The 20,000-nt window shown below is 40.3% G+C and overlaps 1 protein-coding gene across 1 annotated transcript in view; it reads right to left on the minus strand.

The window, feature by feature from the left end:
- Positions 1 to 20,000, minus strand: part of LOC121373135 (coadhesin-like) — a 132,301-nt gene that overhangs the window by 86,917 nt on the left and 25,384 nt on the right. Inside the window, exons 6-10 of the mRNA XM_041499587.1 lie at positions 18,365 to 18,373; positions 17,433 to 17,441; positions 12,839 to 13,033; positions 2,825 to 3,019; positions 525 to 719 (exon numbers count right to left, since the gene is read on the minus strand). Coding sequence (XP_041355521.1) covers positions 525 to 719; positions 2,825 to 3,019; positions 12,839 to 13,033; positions 17,433 to 17,441; positions 18,365 to 18,373 — 603 coding nt within the window. The remainder of the gene's footprint in view (positions 1 to 524; positions 720 to 2,824; positions 3,020 to 12,838; positions 13,034 to 17,432; positions 17,442 to 18,364; positions 18,374 to 20,000) is intronic.

Raw genomic sequence — 20,000 nt, forward strand, 5'->3', positions numbered from 1 at the left:
ATGTCATCATTGTTTTTTTATCAATTCGGTGTTATAGTGTGGTCTGTATTTCTTAAAAAGCTACCCACTGTGATTGTTTTTAGTCACCAATCTTCCTTTCAATTTTGTTTTACTTATTTTGTTCTTATATCTAAATAATACTCTACTCTTCTGGTGTTAAAACTCGCTCGGGTGGTATCCGGTACTGTGTTGTGTACCCAATACCTACCAGCCTTATGTCCTGTGGCTTAACCATGACACCACCGAGGCCGGTCACAAATCATTGATAAAATCTCGCCAGTCAATAATGATACACTTTATATTTCCTCAAAATGATCTGAAGTGCAAGTGTTTTTAAACTATTGCCAACACACAAATAGACAGACAGACAAATATATACAGATAGACATATAGACATTGTCTTTTTTAAATATTATTGGCAACATCGTGCTATACATGGAAAAAGGGACAAACCAGCCACTCAGAAAGAGAGCTAGACAGTCAGAACATAGCATTTCACGAACAAAATCGGATAATCTCGTTACCTGGACATGTGATGTTTGTAATACAGGACACTGTTGATATACGTTTGTTTCTTGTTCCACAGTCTTTGCCGCCATTTTGTGGGGCTGGGTTAGTGCAAGTTCGTATCTGATATCTTCTTCGAGATCCCACACCACACGAGACACTACAGACACCTAGCTGACCGTAGCCCCAACTGCTCCAGCCTCCTTTGACAACTACAAATTCAAACGAAATACTTCTAACGCCAAGTTGTTGGAAATTAGACGAGTGTTTATATGAATGCAGTCTTGTGGTTGTGTCCACATTTCAACTTGGGTGGGATGTAGCTCACTACTAGAGTGCTCGCATGAAATGTAAAAGGTCACGTTCAAAGTTAACATTAAAACTATTAATTTAGGAGAGAACACCACAGGAATTTCAAAATTGATGTAATTTGCATATTTTGTTTAACCTTCTGCAAACAATTGTAATTCGGAATTAGTAAAGGTGTTCGTATCACTTGCTTGCATTAATATTTGGATTCAGCATACATTAAAACACTTAGTAATACTTTCTTCCAGATATACACATCGTTTTCACGTATCCATCCTACCAAGGCATTCATATTAGCTGTTACATTTAGTACCTAACGGAATAATATTTTTACTAGAGAGTTCTCATTACACGCAACGTGATAGGATTGCACACCAACATTCAGGTCATAGCTTCAATGCAGATGTTGTCAAAGAATACATTGTGTGAAAATGACATATGACAAGTAATAAGTGACTACAGTTTTTTTGAACGTACAGTTACCTTGTAAGTGGCAGAAGAAAAACAATGGGTTGACTGCAATGATTTTGAATTATCAACCCATAACCCTAAGAACCATTTTATCTTGCACCCATATCACACTTTAAAATGCTATTGTTTGTTAATAATAATAACTAATAGTAATAGTGTCGAAAGACTGGGTTATTTAAATATTACAAATATCAACCTAATTGAGTGGTGAGGTGTGGTGAGTGTGTGTATTTATATGTGCTCTCTCTCTCTCTCTCTCTCTCTCTCTCTCTCTCTCTCTCTCTCTCTCTCTCTCTCTCTCTCTCTCTCTCTCTCTCTCTCTCTCTCTCTCTCTCTCTCTGTGTGTGTGTGTGTATGTGCGTGTATGTGTGTGTTTGTGTTTGTGTTTGTTTTGGGTAAGGTTATATTTTCTGTTTGTGTTTTATGTATGTCATGTTTTTGTGTTTTCTGTCTATTTTTTGTTTTTCCGGGGGGGGGGGGGGGGGGGGTCACGCTAGGGTGTATCTAAAACATTTCCTGTATTAGTTGATAAATATTTAATAATTCATTTTTATGTTATTATTATTATTATTATTACTATTATTTAATTATTGTTAACTTGGGTATTTGTGTGTATTTGAATTACTTGTTGGTTTTGATGGTTTGTTGGTATTTTTTTGTATGCTGTTGTTTTTGTTTGTTTTTGTTTGTTTTGGGGGGGTTTTTTGTTGCTTATCTAGTTCATATTATTTTTTGTTGTCAATTTTAGGGTTGGACAGATTGAGACAAGGGTAAACACTAATTGCTGACAAAAACAATTATTATCACAGAAAATAATACGGTTTTAACATTTGCGTTGGGAATATCTAAATCATTACGTCTTAAAACATATACTCAAATATTGCAAAACACTACATGTACATATAAAAAACCTGGGTAATTTAGCTGCTACAAAAGCATCTCCATGTCATCAGTGTATGTTTATCAATGCCACGTGATATATATGTGTGGTCTGATATTTTCATTAAAAAGCTACTCCACTGTGTATTGTTTTAGTCACCAATCATTCCTTTCAATTTTGTTTTACTTATTTTCGTTCTTATATCTAAATAAGGTTCAAGCACGCTATCTTGGGCACACATCTCAGCTATCTAGTGGTCTTACATCTACTCATTCTGGTGTTAAAACTCGCTCTGTGTGGTATCCGGTACTGTGTTGTGTACCCAATACCTACCAGCCTTATGTCCTATGGCTTAACCACGACACCACCGAGGCCGGTCACAAATTATTGATGAAATCTCGCCAGTCAATAATGATACACTTTATATTTCCTCAAAATGATGTTAAGTACAAGTGTTTTTAAACTATTGGCAACACACAAATAGACAGACAGACACATATATACAGATAGACATATAGACACTATCATTTAAAAACATTATTGGCAACATCGTGCTACACAAGGAAAAGGGGACAAACCAGACACTCAGAAAGACGGCTAGACAGATAGACAGTCAGAAGATAGCATTTCACAAACAAAATCGGATAATCTCGTTACCTGGACATTTGATGTTTGTATTACAGGACACTGTTGAGATACGTTTGTTTCGTGTTCCACAGTCTTTGCCGCCATTTTTTGGACCTGGGTTAGTGCACGTTCGTATCCGATATCTTCTTTGAGATCCAACACCACACGTGACACTACAGACACCTAGCTGGTCGTAGCCCCAACTGCTCCAGCCTCCATTGACAACTATAAAATCAAATAAAATACCCCTGACACAAAGTTGTTTGAAATTAGACGAGTGTTTATATGAATGCAGTCTTGTGGTTGTGTCCACATTTCAACTTGGGTGGGATGTAGCTCACTACTAGAGTGCTCGCATGAAATGTAAAAGGTCACGTTCAAAGTTAACATTAAAACTATTAATTTAGGAGAGAACACCACAGGAATTTCAAAATTGATGTAATTTGCATATTTTGTTTAACCTTCTGCAAACAATTGTAATTCGGAATTAGTAAAGGTGTTCGTATCACTTGCTTGCATTAATATGTGGATTCAGCATACCTTAAAACACTTAGTAATACCTTCTGCCAGTTGTACACATCGTTTTCACGTATCCGTCCTAATAAGGCATTCATATTAGCTGTTACATTTAGTGCCTTACAGGGAATAATTCAGGAACATATGGAATCTTTCTACTAGAGAGTTCTCATTACACGCGACGTGATAGGATAGCTGTTACATTTAGTGCCTAACAGGGAATAATTCCAGACATATGGAATCTTTCTACTAGAGAGTTCTCATTACACGCGACGTGATAGGATAGCTGTTACATTTAGTGCCTAACAGGGAATAATTCCAGACATATGGAATCTTTCTACTAGAGAGTTCTCATTACACGCGACGTGATAGGATAGCTGTTACATTTAGTGCCTAACAGGGAATAATTCCAGACATATGGAATCTTTCTACTAGAGAGTTCTCATTACACGCGACGTGATAGGATAGCTGTTACATTTAGTGCCTAACAGGGAATAATTCCAGACATATGGAATCTTTCTACTAGAGAGTTCCCATTACACGTGACGTGATAGGATAGCTGTTACATTTAGTGCCTAACAGGGAATAATTCCAGACATATGGAATCTTTCTACTAGAGAGTTCTCATTACACGTCACGTGATAGGATAGCTGTTACATTTAGTGTCTAACAGGGAATAATTCCAGACATATGGAATCTTTCTACTAGAGAGTTCTCATTACACGTCACGTGATAGGATAGCTGTTACATTTAGTGCCTAGCAGGGAATAATTCCAGACATATGGAATCTTTCTACTAGAGAGTTCTCATTACACGTGACGTGATAGGATAGCTGTTACATTTAGTGCCTAGCAGGGAATAATTCCAGACATATGGAATCTTTCTACTAGAGAGTTCTCATTACACGCGACGTGATAGGATAGCTGTTACATTTAGTGCCTAACAGGGAATAATTCCAGACATATGGAATCTTTCTACTAGAGAGTTCTCATTACACGCGACGTGATAGGATAGCTGTTACATTTAGTGCCTAACAGGGAATAATTCCAGACATATGGAATCTTTCTACTAGAGAGTTCCCATTACACGCGACGTGATAGGATAGCTGTTACATTTAGTGCCTAACAGGGAATAATTCCAGACATATGGAATCTTTCTACTAGAGAGTTCCCATTACACGCGACGTGATAGGATAGCTGTTACATTTAGTGCCTAACAGGGAATAATTCCAGACATATGGAATCTTTCTACTAGAGAGGTCCCATTACACGCGACGTGATAGGATAGCTGTTACATTTAGTGCCTAACAGGGAATAATTCCAGACATATGGAATCTTTCTACTAGAGAGTTCTCATTACACGTGACGTGATAGGATAGCTGTTACATTTAGTGCCTAACAGGGAATAATTCCAGACATATGGAATCTTTCTACTAGAGAGTTCCCATTACACGCGACGTGATAGGATAGCTGTTACATTTAGTGCCTAACAGGGAATAATTCCAGACATATGGAATCTTTCTACTAGAGAGTTCTCATTACACGCGACGTGATAGGATAGCTGTTACATTTAGTGCCTAACAGGGAATAATTCCAGACATATGGAATCTTTCTACTACAGAGTTCTCATTACACGCGACGTGATAGGATAGCTGTTACATTTAGTGTCTAACAGGGAATAATTCCAGACATATGGAATCTTTCTACTAGAGAGTTCTCATTACACGCGACGTGATAGGATAGCTGTTACATTTAGTGCCTAACAGGGAATAATTCCAGACATATGGAATCTTTCTACTACAGAGTTCTCATTACACGCGACGTGATAGGATAGCTGTTACATTTAGTGTCTAACAGGGAATAATTCCAGACATATGGAATCTTTCTACTAGAGAGTTCTCATTACACGCGACGTGATAGGATAGCTGTTACATTTAGTGTCTAACAGGGAATAATTCCAGACATATGGAATCTTTCTACTAGAGAGTTCTCATTACACGCGACGTGATAGGATAGCTGTTACATTTAGTGCCTAACAGGGATTAATTCCAGACATATGGAATCTTTCTACTACAGAGTTCTCATTACACGCGACGTGATAGGATAGCTGTTACATTTAGTGTCTAACAGGGAATAATTCCAGACATATGGAATCTTTCTACTAGAGAGTTCTCATTACACGCGACGTGATAGGATAGCTGTTACATTTAGTGTCTAACAGGGAATAATTCCAGACATATGGAATCTTTCTACTAGAGAGTTCTCATTTCACGCGACGTGATAGGATAGCTGTTACATTTAATGCCTAACAGGGAATAATTCCAGACATATGGAATCTTTCTACTAGAGAGTTCTCATTACACGCGACGTGATAGGATAGCTCTTACATTTAGTGCCTAACAGGGAATAATTCTAGACATATGGAATCTTTCTATTAGAGAGTTCTCATTACACGCGACGTGATAGGATAGCTGTTACATTTAGTGTCTAACAGGGAATAATTCCAGACATATGGAATCTTTCTACTAGAGAGTTCTCATTACACGTGACGTGATAGGATAGCTGTTACATTTAGTGCCTAACAGGGAATAATTCAGGAACATATGGAATCTTTCTACTAGAGAGTTCTCATTACACGCGACGTGATAGGATAGCTGTTACATTTAGTGCCTAACAGGGAATAATTCCAGACATATGGAATCTTTCTACTAGAGAGTTCTCATTACACGCGACGTGATAGGATAGCTGTTACATTTAGTGCCTAACAGGGAATAATTCCAGACATATGGAATCTTTCCACTAGAGAGTTCTCATTACACGCGACGTGATAGGATAGCTGTTACATTTAGTGCCTAACAGGGAATAATTCCAGACATATGGAATCTTTCTACTAGAGAGTTCTCATTACACGCAACGTGATAGGATTGCACACCAACATTCAGGTCACAGCTTCAATGCAGATGTTGTCAAAGAATACATTGTGTGAAAATGACATATGACCAGTAATAAGTGACTACGTGTTTTTTTAACGTACAGTTACCTGGTAAGTGGCAGAAGTAAAACTATAGGTTGACTGCAATGATTTTGAATTATCAACCCATAAGCCTATGACAATCTTTTCTTGCACCAATATCACACTTAAAGATGATGTTGTTTATTAATAAAAAAAAACTATTAGTAATAGTGCCGAAAGACTGTGTTATTTAAATATTACAACTATCTGCCTAATTGAGTGGTGCCGTGTAGTGAGGTGAGGTGAGTGTGTGTATTTATGAGTGTATGTTATCATTTTGTGTTTTTTGTATGTCGTGTTTTTGTATTTTCTATAGTTTTTGTTTTTGGAGGCGGACGGTAGGGCGTGTTATTATTATTATTATTATTATTATTATTATTATTCAATAATTAATAACTTGGGTATCTGGGTGTATTTGAATGATTTGTTGGTTTTGTTTGGTGGTTTTTTCTTCTTTTATTTTTATTTTTTAATTTTAGTGGTGGACAGATTGATACAAAGGTAAACACTAATTGCTGAAAAAAAAACAATTATTACCCAAGAAAATAGTAAGGTTTTAACATTAGAGTTGGGAATATCTAAATCATTACGTCTTAAAACATATACTCGAATATTGCAAAACACTACATATACATATAAGAATAAAACTGGGTAATTTAGTTGCTATGAAAGCCTGTCCCCTTCGCCATTAATCAGGTTGATTAGTGAAATTACCGTTACTGTGCAGATAAAAGCACCATATTTGGCACAAGGCTCCCTTAGGGCCTATTAATTAATGTTAGCCTAGGAGCCCTCCGGAGTTTAAAAAAAATTCAAGATGGCCGACATCTATGACAAAATATCACATTTCTCGAGTCCTGGGAATCATAAGAAGTTCAGAGTGGTTGCATAATATTGGTTTTTGAGGTCACTGAACAAACTGAATCCGATTTTGAATATTGCAATACTACCAGTAGACCTACAAGCAGTTCCAACAAAGTAATTATGGAACTATAAACAGAAAATGGGTTCTTAATATTCCAATATGCTTGTATCTTTTCAGTGTGTGAATCCACATGGAGCTAAATTGGGATCGCTGTGTGATTTGCCAGCAAAACACGGCTGAACCCTTGAAGAGTCCCTTGCAGAGTCCTGGAACAAGAGATGACAAGGCAGATGCCTACACATCATTCCTGACCAACGTAGAACAGTTCCGGGCCATTGGTGCTCTTCCAGCTGAACTCTATTTTGAGAGTGATGAAACTGCTGACAATTTTGTTTCTCATTCTGCTTCCTGGCATAAATCTTGCCATTTGAAATTCAATAATTCTAAGTTGGCAAAGGCAAAGAAGAAGAGAGAGCACAACCCTGATGATGAAGAGAAAAGGTCCAGCAAGCGCAAATCACTAGATGTTCAAAAGTGTTTCTTCTGTGGGAAAGGCGAAGAGGAAAATGTTCTCCATGAAGTTTCAACATTTGATGCCGACAAAAATATCTGGGACATGATCAGAGAGCTAAACGACACCCTGCTTATGACTAGAATAGTTGGAGCATATCTAATTCCAATGGATGCAAAATACCATCTGACATGTTTGGTCAACCTTAGAAATCGCTACCGTAGTTACACTCGCAAGGCAGGCCAAACACCTAAAAACACAGATGAGAAAATGAACGAGTCTCGGGCATTTGTAGAACTGACCAGCTACATTGAGAAATCTGTGGATTCTGGAACTCTCCTCTTCAAGCTGAATGAGATTCACTATCTGTATGTGAATCGTCTTGAGGAACTGGGCATCAAGAAACTAGTCAACAAGACCAGACTGAAGAGTCATTTGCTAGAACGCTTCCCAGAGGCACAAGAACAGTATGATGGGAGAAATACTGTTCTTATTTTCAAGGAAAGCATGAGAAATATGTTGAAGGAAGCTCTGAAGAATCGAGACTTCTCAGAAGAGGCTGTTATTCTGGCCACAGCTGCTACGATAGTCAGAAAAGACATCTTCAGCCATCAAGGCTTCAAATTCACTGGTTGCTTCCCGGAAGAATGTCAAGAAGACTCACTGCCCTCAAGCCTCAAGTCTCTTGTCTCCATGATCTTGAATGGTCCCAACTTGAAAGATCAAGACAAGCATGACTCCCAGGCTTGCCTGACCATCGGCCAGGGCATCGTTTACAATACAAAGAAACGAACATCTCCTACTGCTGTGAAGACCAGACACACTTTGAAACGTGAGCCACCCCTCCCCATCTACATTGGCATCAATGTGCATGCACTGACCAGAAGCAAGAAACGCATCAAGCAGTTATACCACCTAGGCATAAGCATTTCTTATGACAGAATTATGGAGATTGAGGACTGGATCGCCACTTCTACCTGTGAACGCTTTGTAGAAGATGGATTGGTGTCTCCGGCTAGCCTTCGGAAAGGGTTGTTCACTGTTGGCGCCCTGGACAACCTAGACCACAACCCCAGCTCAACCACTTCCCTGACCTCATTCCATGGGACTGGAATCAGCCTTTTCCAGTTGCCTACCAAGACCAAACCTGGTGAGAGCAGACCACCTGGTATGATACCACCTTCTGGAAATGAAAAGCACACTCTTCCTGACAGCTACGCCTCTGTCCCAGCTGTAGCTTTGAAGACCACTGCTGTTGCCGTGCCAGAGTGTGACGTAGTTCCAGTCGAGAGCTGCTTAGATGAGGCCAGAGCAGAGGAACACAGCTGGGTAGAGCATGCACTGCCACTTCTAGAGACAGAAGAACTCACCATTGGAGATGCCATTGCCTATCATGCCTCTATGCAACCTCCGGTAGAAGACCCTCCAGCACAATGTGCACTCCTTCCTCTGTTATGTGAGAAGTCTGCCACTCCTGCTATGATCAAGCATGGCATGGATGTCGAGAGACAAGCTGTCGAATTTCTGAATCCAGGACAAATCCCAGTCACTACATTTGACCAGCCTCTGTTTTACCTGGCAAAGTTTGTACAGTGGAAATGGCCAGACACTCATGGTGAGAGAGTGCATGTGGTTATGCTAGGTGGTCTGCACACAGAAATGGCACTCTGGAATATACTCGGGGATGTCTTGGAAGGTTCTGGCTGGACTACAGCCCTCACAGAGGCAGAGGTAGCATCCTCTGGCACGGCTGACTCGTATCTGAGGGCAGCACACTTAACTCGAACCAGGCATGCCCATCAAGTCACTCTCTTGACCCTGCACAATATCCAAAGGGAAGCTGTAATGCTCAGCGAGGGCCCCAAAGATGAAGAGTCTGTCACGGCTTGGAGAGACGACATGCTGAAGAAGAGTCCTACTTTCATGTACTGGGACCTGATCATGAGGTATGAAACCCTCATTCTCATCTTCATCAGAGCTCACAGAGAGAAGAATGTTCCTCTGTATGTGGAAGTCTTGGAGGAACTCACACCACTGTTTGTTGCCTTGGATCATGTGAACTACTCATGGTGGATGCCTGTCCACATCAGGGATATGAAGTCCTTGCCCGACACTATCAAGGATGAGTTTGAGAAGTGTTCTCACTGGGTCCTTTCCAAGACTACAAACAAATTCTCTGCGATCCCATTTGATCAGGCTCACAAGCAGGAGAACAAGATTGTGAAAGGTTCAGGTGGTGCTGTTGGGCTCACAGAAAACCCCGTTGCTTTTCGACGATGGATGCTCTCGGGACCAGAGATGGCCAGGATGCTGAAGCAATTTGAAGAAGAATACCTTCCCGATGATGACACAGAGATCCCGGAGAACTTCCAGCACCATGAGCAGGGTCTCTCAACACAGAAGACCTTGCAGAGACAGGTTGCCAGCCTCTCCGATACGATCAGACGAATGGGCAATCCCTTCTTGGATGATTTTCCAGATCTAGTAACTCTCAACAGTCGCAACTGTGCGGATGAATCAGTGGTAGCCGCATTGCGCATCTTAGAGGATACAGGCAAGAAACAGTACAAGGACTTCGTCAAGAATGTGCTTGATGTGCGCAACCACTCTATCCATGACCAATAAAGAGAAATTCTCTAGCACTATTCAGGAAGCCTCGACGTAAGGCAACATCTAAGCAGGGGAAGAAAATCAAAGTGCTTCAGAACAATGTGGCACTCTTTGGCCAGCTATACATATCTATGCAGAACCGGGATGGTGATTTGGCCGAGTTCTTTGCACATGATATACAGTCCTTCCCTCCTTCTCTCTCAGACTTTGACAAGCTTCATTTGCCAAGCACGAAGTCTGACCTGCTGAAATGTCTTGAGCAGCCTGGTCAATCAGAGCCACCTTCAACCTAAGACTGCAAAGTCCTGGATGGTGCCGTGATCATGCACTGCCTGCCCACTACCAGTGTCAGCACCTTCCATGAATATGCAGACGGGGTTTTCATCCCTTACCTGGAGAAGCAGCTGCAGAATGCCACGAGGTTGGATGTTGTGTGGGACACATACATCCGAGACAGTTTGAAGGAGTCTATCCGGGAAAAGAGAGGCAAGGGTGTGCGCAGAAAAGTGTCTGGTGAGAGCAAGCTGCCAGGCAATTGGATGGACTTCCTCCGTGACCCAATCAACAAGAAGGAGCTGTTTGCCTTTTTGACTTCCAAGGTTGAAGAGTTCAACTGGCCACCAGCCAAAGCTGTATATGTCACATCAGGACAAGCTGTGGCATCCATTGGTGCCAGCATCCCCATGCAAAACTGCAATCATGAAGAGGGTTGTGGTTCATGTGCTACATGCACTGAAACAGGGGAGAAAGACTATCCATGTGCGTACTGTGGACACAGATGTTGTAGTCATCCTTGCTGGCACATTCCATGATGTGATTGCAACTCAACCTTTGGCCGACATCTGGGTGGCCTTTGGCATGGGCAAGAATTACAGGTTTTACCGCATCAGTGCCATCTGCGCAAGCCTAGGGGAGCCACAATCACTAGCATTACCTGTGTTCCATGCATTTTCAGATTGCGACACAAACTCTGCCTTCAACGGCAAGGGCAAGAAGTCCGTTTGGCAGGCCTGGCAGGCCTATGAAGACATCACAGAGACATTTGTGTATCTGGCCGGTCATCCCTTCCAGATGCTGGATCTCGACGACGACCCTTTCATAAAGCCCGAGAGACTGACTGTTATCCTGTATGACAAAACCAGTCCTTTGAGCTCTGTCAACGAGACAAGAAGGGAACTCTTCTGCCATAAAAATCGAGCAATGGACAATCTGCCACCCACCAAGGATGCGCTACTCCAGCATGTCCGACGGGCAGTGTATCACGCAGGAATCTGGACGACCAGCACACAGACACAGCTAGTGGTTCCTTTTCCACAGGACTTTGCCTGGACCAAGGTATCAGAGTCATGGGTACCAGTTATGATGACAATTCCAGAGATTTCCAGATCATGCAGTGAGCTTATCAAATGCTCCTGTAAAGGAGACTGCTCCAACTGCAAATGCGGCAAAGCAAATCTGGACTGCACACCACTTTGCAAGTGCAAATGTACTCTATAGAACATTGTAAACTGTATGTTACTTTAATAGACATCACAGAACAATGCCACATACTTTGTAAGAAACTGTGAGTTTTTTTACACATTGTATTCCAACTCAACTCCATGCAATGGCCTAGTCTCCATGGTGTGAGATAGTAAGGAAAATTGAGAACTACTTGGTGGCCTACGAATAAAGCATTGATGTTATTTGCTTGAAAATTGAGTTTTGTCTATACAATTCAAATGTAGTTATTCTAATAAATGCCCTGAACATTTTTAATTTCATCGTGACTAGTACAAGGCCAGTTATTGAAATACATGATTCACTATTATTCACTTTATTGGGTGATATCATTTCCTTTTCAACCAGAAGAGGGTGAATGTTATTGGAAATTTGCCATTTATTGGAATAATGACGGTATTTATAATATTTTAAAAATGTATCGGTACTATTATAATGTCCAAAGTAACATTCAACTACCTAAAAATCACAAATTTGGGAACCACCCTGGACTTTCAATGACTCCCTAGACTCGAGAAAAGTGATATTTTGTCATAGATGTCGGCCATCTTGAATGTTGGTGTTTTACATGAAATTTTTTTTTAAATCCGGAGGGCTCCTAGGTTAACATTAATTAATAGGCCCTAAGGGAGCCTCGTACCAACTATGGTGCTTTTATCCGCCCAGTAACGGTAATCATTAAATATAACGCTAAGCCACCTGACTAATTGTATGTTTATCAATGCCACGTGCTACATAGGTGTGGTCTGATATTTTCATTAAACAGCTACTCCACTGTGTATTGTTTTAGTCACCAATCATTTCTTTCTTTTTTTTTTACTTATTTTCGTTCTTATGTCTAAATAAGGTTCAAACACGCTGTACTGGGCACATATCTCAGCTATCTGGGCTGTCTATTCAGGACAGTAGGTTAGTCGCTAGTGATAGAGAAGAGGGTGTAATGATTTTACCCATTCTGGTGTTAAAACAGACACTCAGAAAGACAGTCAGAAAATGATATTTCACGAACAAAATAGGATAATCTCGTTACCTGGACATTTGATGTGTCTATTACAGGACACTATTGAGATACGTGTGTTTCCTATTCCACAGTCTTTGCCGCCATTTTGTGGAGTTGGGTTGCTGCACGTTCGTATCTGATATCTTATTCGAGATCCCACACCACAAGTGACACTACATACACTTAGCTCACCATAGCCCCAACTGCTCCAGCCTCCGTTGACAACTATAAAGTACAAATAAAATACTTCTGACACAAGGTTGTTGGGAATTAGTATTGGGAGTTTGTATATCATCGCAGTCTTGTGGTTATGGACACACATTTCAATATGGGTGGGATGTAGCTCACTAATAGAGTACTCGTATGATGTGCGATGAGTCACGTTCAAAGTTTATTTTAAAAATATCATCTTATCTTGCCCCTATGTACCATGTCTTTCTGACCATATAACACACTAGAATTGTTGTTGTTTATTAATAACAATAACTAATAGTGTCTGAGACGCAAATAAGTTATTATTATGTTGGAAATTATATACAGTAATACAGTGTGTTGCATTGTCTATGGAAGAGAATGTATCACAATATAGGGATAACGATTGTCTCACAGTAATACAGTGTGTTGCAGTATCTATGTAAGAGAATGTATCACAATATAGGGATAACGATTGTCTCACAGTAATACAGTGTGTTGCATTATCTATGGAAGAGAATGTATCACAATATAGGGATAACGATTGTCTCACAGTAATACAGTGTGTTGCAGTATCTATGGAAGAGAATGTATCACAATGTAGGGATAACGATTGTCTGACAAGTAATCTGAACCCACAAGAAAATATCAATCAGGTGTGTGTGTGTGTGTGTGTGGGTGTCTATGTGTGTATGTGTGTGTTGTGCTGTTGTGTGTGTTTGTGTGTGCATTTGTGTGTATGAGAGTTTGTGTGTGTGTCTGTGTGTGTGTGTGTACCGGCCTCGGTGGCGTCGTGGTCAGGCCATCGGTCTACAGGCTGGTAGGTACTGGGTTCGGATCCCAGTCGAGGCATGGGATTTTTAATCCAGATACCGACTCCAAACCCTGAGTAAGTGCTCCGCAAGGCTCAGTGGGTAGGTGTAAACCACTTGCACCGACCAGTGATCCATAACTGGTTCAACAAAGGCCATGGTTTGTGCTATCCTCCCTGTGGGAAGCGCAAATAAAAGATCCCTTGCTGCTAATCGGAAGAGTAGCCCATGTAGTGGCGACAGCGGGTTTCCTCTCAAAATCTGTGTGGTCCTTAACCATATGTCTGACGCCATATAACCGTACATAAAATATGTTGAGTGCGTCGTTAAATAAAACATTTATTTATGTGTGTGTGTATGTCTGTGTGACTGTGTGTACGTGTGTGTGTATGTATGTGTGTGTGTGTGTGTGTGTGTGTGTGTGTGTGTGTCCGGGTGTCCGTGTGTGTATGTGTGTGTGTATGTGCGTGTATGTATGTGCGTATGTGTGTGTCTTTGTTTTTGTCTTTGCTTGTGTGTGTTTGTGTCTTTGTATGCGTGTATATGTGTGTGTGTGTGTGTGTTAGTGTGAGTACGTGTGTATGTATGTGTATGCGTGTCTGTATTTATGTGTGTGTGTGTGTGTCTCTCTCTCTCTCTCTCTCTCTCTCTCTCTCTCTCTCTCTCTCTCTCTCTCTCTCTGTGTGTGTGTGTGTGTGTGTGTGTGTGTGTGTGTGTGTGTGTGTGTGACATTTAGCATATATATATATATATATATATATATATATATATATATATATATATATATATATATATATATATATATATATATATATATATATATATACTGAACAGCAAAAGAAACGCGAGGTTCAAATTTATACGGGACTAGTTTGCAAATGTGGAGTTAGAATTTGTAAGTATTATATTAACTGTTAATTCTCAAAACCCGACACTGACTCTTAACGGTTAACAAATTTATTGTTTTAATTCACAATCAACTGAATTTCAACATAATTAATTTAAAATTATTAATTTAAAAAAGCACAAAGTCAATATCGTGTATGTCCACCGTTGTTTTCAATCACTGTGGCACATGGGCGTGGCATGGATCGAAACAGGTTCCTTATGAAGGCTCTAGGAATGGTGTTGTAGGCATGTAACACAGCATTGGTCAATCCTTGTAATGTGGCTGGGATCACGTGACGTCCATGGATCCTACGTCCAATTTCATCCTACAGGTGTTCTATGGGATTTAAATCGCGACTTAAATTGGCCAGTCCATTGTAATGATGTTGTTCTGAGCTAGGAAGTCCCATGTCAAACGTGCACTGTGTGCTCTGGCGTTGTCTTGTTGGAAAACCATTCCACGTCGGCCAGCCGTTAATGGCACAATTACAGGCTGGAGCACTTCGTCAATGTAGCGGCGAGCTGTCAATTCCCTACCACGACCAACACCATTGTTCTGCAAGATTACAGATGGAACTCGATGTCCCCAACGTATTGCACCCCATAACATCAATGACGCACCTCCCCAACGATCACGTTCAAGGACGCATGCATCTCTGAAGCGTTCTCCGTGACGTCTCCATATACGAACTCGACCATCAGCCCTATGTATGCAAAATCTGCATTCGTCTGAAAAAAATGACTTGTTCCCATTGCCGATTTCTCCAATTCTGATGAGCCCGCGCCCAGTTAAGTCGAGCCAATCGGTGACGTCTTCTTAGCATGGGACCAACGTAAGGACGTCTGTTGTGTAGTCTTGCCTGTCTCAAACGGCGACGAACGGTATCACTGCTGATTGGTCTGTTTTGTATGCCAATGGTCTGCTGAGCTGTCGACGATGCTGTCAAGAAACGATTTCGTAGGTGTGACGTCACAATGTATCTGTCCTGTCTAGCTGACGTCACCCTCGGTCTTCCGCTCCGTGGTAGATCAGCAACCGTGTTGGTAAGTTGGTGTCGATGGATAAGTCTATGTATTGTAGACTGGTGTACGCCAACATGTCTGGCAACTCTTGGGACAGTCCATCCGGCTTGTAAACAGCCTATTGCTAGGTTTCTGTCAGCTATGCTAAGTCGTGCCATTGTGAAAGCACAATTAAATACGCTCCGACAAAACGCTATGGATTTGTTTCGTCTTTTATACCCAATGGGCTGTTGAAAACACCAACTTCTTGAGTTCTTACCTTTGCACGGACCTCTCGAGGAACGTGTGAGAAGTGCGTTTGTTCGTTATTAAAAGTAATCAAAAACACATTAACATGCTGCATGTTATTCAATTTAAAGTAGCAACCTATTAAAATAATGTTGCTTTTTCTGTAATTAATAATATTTCTTTAAATTTTGATACAAGCAACTGTTTGAATAGGTTTTAAAATTCTCGCGTTTCTTTTGCTGTTCAGTATATATTTATATATATATATATATATATATATATATATATATATATATATATATATATATATATATATAATATATATATATGTATATTGGTATACCAGTATATGGGTGATTTTAAACAATCCTACTGTATGAAGCTATAGCATAATACGTATGACACTTTAGAACATTGAACGCTACTGCGGATTTTATTTGGATAAACTACTTACTAGTAAAATGTTACATGGTAAAAACATTGATGTCAAGAAATGGTGTACCATTTAAAAGCTAGTCAACATTTAATGAAAGTGAAGGCTGAGTACCCAAACGTTTTCTTCTACCACACACAAAGGTAAGTTTAGACTCAAATAAAATAAAATGTACTTCATTTTTTCTTTTTCTTCGTTCTCTCCAATAATTTCAGATTTCCTTTTTTATGTCTTTCACTTGCAACCCTAGATATATTAATCTATATGTAAGTGTCTCTCCTAGAAAGTAGACAGCAGTCGTAGGACAAGTTCGCCAGCACAAGAGCATTGAATGGAAAGCTCGACATATTGGGGCAAATCTAACACTCCAAGAACTAAATAAGTATAATACGTGAATCGTGGTCTGTGCAGAATACAGAGTTGAATGGGCATTAGGCATATGGGAGGGCAGCCATTCATGAGAAGATCCTTTATTGGAAATTTGATCCCTCTTGCACTGCCACAAAGAGGATTGCCACTCCCAGACTAGTTTACTAAATAAAAACTATCACATAACAGCTGTCATGATATGTACTCATGAATCACTGCCACAACAGTGATGATATCAAGTGTTTGCGAAAGATGAGCATATCCAAAGTGACACATTCTGGGAGAATGACCCATATATAATTATGGAATGATTTTTGGAATGTTTTACCAATACAACTTTGTAGTTTGAGAGACATTGCCAGAACAGTCATATTTTAAAAGTACGTTTGAATATCTACTGTTTGGATATTTGAGGAGGAGACGCACTGACACTACACAGACTACGTCTACTGAAAAACAGCAAGTGATCTTCTATATGCACGTTCACTTAAACAGGCGCAGGATTTAGCGCAGTCGCTACAAGGCTGTCGTGAGGTACTTGTGACATAGGATCGAAATGCTCTGCGAACCCATGTGTCGAACATATTGTTGTAGTTTAAATTTAAATGTTTATACTTGGATTATGATTCATGAGTGAGCACAATGTGTTGGAAAACAGTTCGTTCTCAAATGTACTCACCGTCTGGACCTGCAATTAAAAAGAAACAAATAATATTACAAGTTATTGTTATTTTGGTAATTACATTCAGAAATACACTATCAACTACTGTTGAAATGTTTAGTGTAACCATGTCCGTCTTGCATTGTCCATAAAACTCAATATAAATAAAGTAAGGATAAAGACTAGGGCAAGTAATCTGAACCGACATAGGCAGTAACAACATCAGTGTGTGTGTGTGTGTGTGTGCGTGTGTGCGTGTTTGTATGTGTGTGTATGTATGTGTGTATGTGTCCGTGTATATGTGTATGTTTGTGTCTCTGTGTATGTGTGTGTGTCTCCTTGTGTGTGTGTGTGTCTGTATGTGTATGTATGTTCGTGTGTTTGTGTGTGCCTGTGTCTGTGTGTATGTGTATCCACGTGTGTGTGTATGTTCGTGTGTGTGTGTGTGTGTGTGTGTGTGTGTGTGTGTGTGTGTGTGTGTGTGTGTGTGTGTGCTTGTGTGTGGTATTTCATTGTTTACGTTTAAAATGGCATATTCACCTGATCCCAGACAGAAGACATGGCTATAAAGTATAAAACCGTATGGTTACAAAGAAGCTACTATGCAAAGTGACACATTCTGGGAGAATGGGCCTATAAAATCATGGAATGATTTTCGTAATGTTTTACTCATATAACTTTGTAGTTTGAGAGACATTGTCGGAAAAGTAATATTTTAAAAGTATTTTGAATATCTACTTTTTGGATATTTGAGGAGGAGACGCACTGTCACCACACAGACTATGCCTACTGAAAAATAGCAAGTGAGGTACTTGTGACATAGGATCGAAATTCTCTGCGGACCCATGTATCGAACATATTGTACTTTAAGTGTAAATGTTTATACTTGGATTATGATTGGTGAGTGTGTCCTATTTGTTCACAAACCGTTCATTCTCAAACGTACTCACTGAGTTGATCTGCAATTAAAAAGAAACAAACTATATTACTATTCAGTACATATAGTAATAAGCAAACACATTATTATTTGTTTGGGAATTATATTCAGTAATACACTAACTACTGTTGAAATGTGTAGTGTAACCACGTGCGTCTTGCAATGTCCATAGCACTCAATATGCACACTATAAGGATAAAAACTAGGGCAAGTAATCTGAACCCACAAGAAGGTAACATCAGTGTGTGTGTGTGTGTGTGTGTGTGTGTGTGTGTGTGTGTGTGTGTGTGTGTGTGTGTGTGTGTAGTTGTGTGTGTGTGTAGTATTTCAATGTTTACCTTTAAAATGGTGCATGGTATAGACATTGATGTCATAAAATATTATATATATTCACCTGCAAAAAAGGTTAAGCACAAAAATGGAATTTTACAATGACTAATAAAACAAGTGTCGCCAAGACATTACTGGCAAAATGAGCTGCGAAAAACTAATTTGATTTGTAAGAACAACCCATTGGCAATAAGAAAACAGAACATTTGTATTAGATTTCGGATTTTCCAATCACTATATTGTCACATAATCACCGGTACTGTTTAACTCCAAAACATATCACTTCAAAGTACAGAGCTGCAGAGTCCATAAAACAATATACGGTGGTTATTTGGGAGTTAAAATGTTACTTCCGGTCTCTAGATAACATCCTTAGTTGAAAGGTTCAGTATCGAGTAAACTCTCCATGTGTCCGGATGACTGCTACCAACCTCCGTCTCATCCATCCAGTTAAGCGACGGATTTCTTGAAGGGGCAACTGCTGCCACTCCCGATGCAAAGCTGCTTCCAATTCATACACATTCTGTACAAGTGTCTCCACTGACTGTATACGGCGCCCGATAATGTCCAAAATGTGCTCCAGCAGATTAATATCAGGACTCGTGGCTGGCCAAGTCAGAGTGGTTACAGCGTTGTTTTGGAGGTAGGCTGTTACTGCCCGGGAACGATGGAGTCTAGCCGTTGTCAACCATGTACACAGACCTTGTGGCGAGTGGGTCGTTGTCGAAATGAGGGACAACAACTGGTTCCAGGACATCTGGAATGTACTGATCACCTGTGAGATTGCCTTCTGTGGTGACAAATTCAAGCTTACACCCCCAAACCATTACTGATCCTTCCCCATAAGGAACACATGGCCTGATGTTATTGGATGTATAGACCATATTTCTCTAGCTCCAGACCCTTACTCGACCATCCGTGACATGCACCAGACATCTGCTTTCATCCAACCAATGGATTCTTCGCCATGTTCTCAGATTCCAAGCCCTTCATGTTAAACACCATGCCAATCATATTCTCCAATGGTAATCTGCTAGTAGGGGGCGTTTGATGACCCTTCTGAATGCATATCTTGCTGATTCCAAGCGGTTCCTCAAGGTTCTCAAGGACAGACGTCGATTGGGCAGCCACTGATACATTAGGACAGAACTTGTTGCAAAAGGCTGTAGTCGTACTAAACGTCACATGACGTCGTCCGGACCGAGGGAGGTCCACCACATCATTGATTTGCCCATGTTCCCTCCACCAATCGACTGATGACTGTGTGATGGTAGCCAAGTTGACCCCCAATATCTTTGAATGGCATCCCTGTGGAATGC

This window comes from Gigantopelta aegis, chromosome 5, assembly GCF_016097555.1.
Source record: "Gigantopelta aegis isolate Gae_Host chromosome 5, Gae_host_genome, whole genome shotgun sequence".
NCBI classification, from domain to species: Eukaryota; Metazoa; Mollusca; class Gastropoda; order Neomphalida; family Peltospiridae; genus Gigantopelta; species Gigantopelta aegis.